This window comes from Leptinotarsa decemlineata, unplaced genomic scaffold (assembly GCF_025532065.1).
Source record: "Leptinotarsa decemlineata unplaced genomic scaffold, Ldec_3_MD MMD2_tig00000035_RagTag_RagTag, whole genome shotgun sequence".
In the NCBI taxonomy this organism is placed as follows: Eukaryota; Metazoa; Arthropoda; class Insecta; order Coleoptera; family Chrysomelidae; genus Leptinotarsa; species Leptinotarsa decemlineata.
This window is the reverse complement of record NW_027412540.1, coordinates 12,290,159-12,294,408: the sequence shown is the minus strand read 5'-3', so window position 1 is coordinate 12,294,408 and position 4,250 is coordinate 12,290,159. Positions and strand designations below refer to the sequence as shown.

The 4,250-nt window shown below is 38.2% G+C and overlaps 1 protein-coding gene across 1 annotated transcript; it reads left to right on the top strand.

Annotated features, from left to right (window-relative positions):
* The first annotated feature begins 2,702 nt into the window (after positions 1–2,702).
* LOC141481013 (uncharacterized) lies at positions 2,703–3,892 on the top strand. Its single transcript, XM_074171897.1, has 2 exons — positions 2,703–2,994; positions 3,058–3,892. Exons 1-2 carry the CDS (start codon positions 2,843–2,845, stop codon positions 3,767–3,769), a joined length of 864 nt encoding a protein of 287 aa, XP_074027998.1. The 5' UTR covers positions 2,703–2,842; the 3' UTR covers positions 3,770–3,892.
* The last annotated feature ends 358 nt before the right edge of the window (positions 3,893–4,250 follow it).

The following is a 4,250-nucleotide window of genomic DNA, read 5'->3' as shown; positions in this document are numbered from 1 at the left end:
CCTTCCACATTCATTACATATTTAGATGCAACAAATCTATACGGTCACAGTATGTCACAACCTCTACCAACAAGTGAATTTACATGGTTGACACCAAATGAAATTCTTAATCTTGATGTGATGGATGTGAGTACTGATAGTCCGTATGGGTATGTATTTGAAGTGGACATTCATTATCCACAAGAGTTGCATGATAAACATTCTGACCTTCCATTTTTAGTCGAAAAAATAATACCACCTCGTACACAATCGAAAATTCCCAAATTAATTCCAAATTTGAATGATAAAAGAAAATATATTGTTCATTATAGGAATCTACAGCAAGCTGTCAAAAATGGATTGATTGTAATGAATACACATAGAGTATTGAAATTCAAACAATCATGCTGGATGAAACCCTATATAGATCTTAATACTGAAATGCGTAATAGGTCTAACAACAAATCTGTTAAAGATTTCTATAAACTAATGAATAATGCGGTGTATGGAAAGACAATGGAGAATGTAGATAATCGAATTGATGTTAGACTCGTTACACATTGGGAAAATATAAAGAAAAATATAGGTGCCAGCACTCTCATAGCCAAACCAAATTTCAAAAATTGTTCAATTTTCACTGATAATTTCGTTGCCATTCAATTGGGTAGAGTGAAGGTTCATTACGATAAACCATTATATTTGGGATTTTCCATATTAGAATTATCTAAAACAGTCATGTATGACTTTTTCTATGGATGCATCAAACAACACTTTGATGAAAATGTCTTTTTACTTTACACAGATACCGACTCGCTCATTCTTAAAGTAAACACAGAAAATTTTTATGAATTCATAAAAACTAACATAAGTAGATTTGATACATCCAATTACAGTATAGTTAACCAATTCAATATTCCAGTAACAAGTTCAGTCTTGGGTAACTTCAAAGATGAATTTCCAAATGATCCAATCATGAGTTTTTATGGTACAGGTGCTAAAGCATATTATGTGAAATCTGTTGATGGTGAATTTAAGAAAGCCAAAGGGGTTAAACGATCTGTAATAAAGAATGAATTGACATGCGAAGATTATCAAAAAATCGTGGAACAAGGTGGTATGATATTCAGAAAGATGAATTCATTTAGAAGCGTGTTACATGATATGTATACTGAATTAAAAAATAAAGTTGCATTATCATATCACGACGATAAACGATTTATCATTCCGAATACTACCCACACTCTTCCTTGGGGTCATAATGATATTGAATTTTATGAAAACGATCCAAATGAGAACATTCGTTGGATAAGTAATATTATTCAACAATCACAATCTCAGGAGACTCCATTGGATCAATTGATTAATTTATTATCTGCCGAGATCAATGATTGAAATATCATTCAATATCTTCAAAACCGGAAAATTCAATATTGATATTTATGTAGCCATTTATAATTAATAATATATGATAGAAGTAATGTGATATTAATGTATTATGTATGTATGTATATGTATTACTGTAATGAATATAAAATGATTAAAATTTTATTTGTATTATTTCTATTTCCCTAATCAATTACTGCAATATATAGTATAATGTAAATGACAGAAATATCAGTTTGAAGAGAATCATCGTAGAGTGCACAATGTCTAAAACAATCGATAAGTTTGGTAGAAAAAGAAAATGGGGTGGTAATGTCATTCGAGGTCCTCCTGGGAATGGTTTTAAATTAACAAAAGATGGTCATTATGACATGCAAAGGAAAATATTGAAAAATACAAGTGAACCAATTGACAAGAGTGATTGTGTAACGGTATCATATCTTGAGGGGGAAATTAATGGAGCAAAGGAAGTTATACTTCTAGCCCTACAAGCTGCAATACAATCCACAATAGGCAATATTGCTCGGGACGCCCGGCAAGCATTTGACGATAAAATTGCAGAGGCTCGGATAACTTTCACTCGTAAATTTGACAAACTTACAAGTGATGTATACATAAAAATGTCTGACATAACAGCGTCTACAAATAAAAAATTTGATGCTATGTCAAACATAACAGGGACTACAATGAAAAAGTATGATGTACTGGAACAGAGAGTTGAAGTATTGGAGAAAAACCATAAAGAAGTTTTGGAGAGAAACTATAAAGTCAGGCCATCATCATCAGGTGGACTGGGATATCCAGGACTGAACATTAATCCAAATCATAGAATAATACAACCAAAACCAAAACCAACTGATGATGTATTAATGGAACCAACATGGTGAATGTATTCCCTCGTTAGGTTAGGTTAATAGTTACGTTAGGTTAGCTGCATACTTACGTTAGGTTAGGTGTTAGGTTAGTATTCCCTCGTTAGGTTAGGTTAGGTTAATAGTTACTGTAGGTTAGGTTAGGTTAGGTTAGGTTAGGTTAGGTTAGGTTAGGTTAGGTTAGGTGTTCGGTTGCATAGCGGTAGGTTAGCGTACTAGGTTAGGTTACGTTAATACATACGATAGGTTAGGTGTTCGGTTGCATAGCGGTAGGTTAGCGTACTAGGTTAGGTTACGTTAATACGTTAATACGTTAGGTTAGGTGTTCGGTTGCATATTATGTTACGAACGCGCGCGCGAAGAGGGCGTAGATGTCTCTCCAGATGTCCCGCCTACCTGGGGCCGGAGGCCCCACCCACCTGGGCGGAGCCCAGGCAGTGGGCGTGGTCCGTTAGGGCCACGCCCCCCCCCCGTCGCCACCAACTTTTCGGATACCCCGCCCCTTTCCGAAGCCCCGCCCCCTTTCCGAAGCCCCGCCCCTCCCCTCCCCGAAGCCCCGCCCCCCGACTCCCAACATTTGCGCATGTACACCCCTACCCTCATCGCGCATGTGCGCTCCCACCATTTTCCCACCGCTCACGCATCGAAGTCGATACCCTCCGGAGAGCACTCCACAACATTCAGTTCGAGAAGTCATCTCATCGAGAGCAGTCCACTCCACAACAAGGCAGTACGTTCCAACGACCAACTTGATATTTGAGTAAGTAAATTAGGAATGTTATTTTTAATATCAACTAACTTTGTATTATTTCTTCTTTTTCAGAATGGCAACCAATACACAGGAGGTGAATAATGCTGTGGCGTCTATTCTGCCGGTGTCCGCTGACCAGGAGGAGGCAGCATCTTCGAGAGCGGTGACGGTTGACCAGCCAACCACTTCGCGTTCGCGAGTTAGGTGCAGATCTTCTAGCCCTGACTTATTCGAGGAGGAGGAGGAAGTCAGGGCTGTGAAGAAGGTTTGCCAACGACCTGCAGCAAAGGTTGGTCCTATTTCAAAGTACCGAGCTACTTGCAATAGGACTAATACTTATGCAGGTAGTTTTTCGACCTCTCGTAAGAGGGCCTCCACACCAGCAGCAGCACCAGCAGCAGTGGAAATTCCGAGGAGTCCTTCTCCGGAGTTGGTGATATTGTCGCCGTTGGTGACGCGACTACCACCGCTGCCAGCGACACCGGCGGATCCTGAGGTGTTGGTGCCACAGCCTATCGGAGAGGTTAGTGAAAAGATGAGTGTTTTTCTGCAGAGATGCAAGAAAGCAGAACGAGCTGCCCGATCTAGCGAGGCCGCGTTGGTTACCATGAAGCGACAAATGGCTGAAATGGATAACCGACGGAGGGAAATCCAAAAGGAAATGGCCGAAATAGATCGGAATTATGCATCTCTGCAGGAAAGGTGTAAAGCAGAGACCTCTTCGATGAAGCTGTACAAAAAAATAGTGACAGTTATGGACACTCTTTTTGTAGATGAAGTGTAAATATAAGATTAGTTTTAGGTTAGTTAGGAGTATTTAATTATGGTAGTTTTAAGTTTATATTTGTTAAGTTTATATTGAATAAAGGAAAAGGAAGTGAAATAAAGGGTGTACACTGTTTTTTGGTTTGGTACACATTGAACAATGCGATGGTTGGAGCATTTTTCTTCACTTCCTCTTATTATTATTATTATTTTTTTTATTTCAATTCCAAGTTCTTCTAGACAAATACCTCACATCAATTTTTGTGTTCTCTAATCACTTGTAAATAATTTCATGTGAAGAAAATTTAAAAAATAAAAAATAGACATGTTTCATAGTGAAATCGACAAGTATATTTCATTTGTATTTTATCCATTCAAGTATCTCTTTCATTGAATATGTCTTATGTCACTTTGCAATTTACCCCTACTCATTGAATATGTCTTATGTCACACTACAATTTACCCCTACTCAATGTTCCACTCCTCTCCCACTCCCTCTC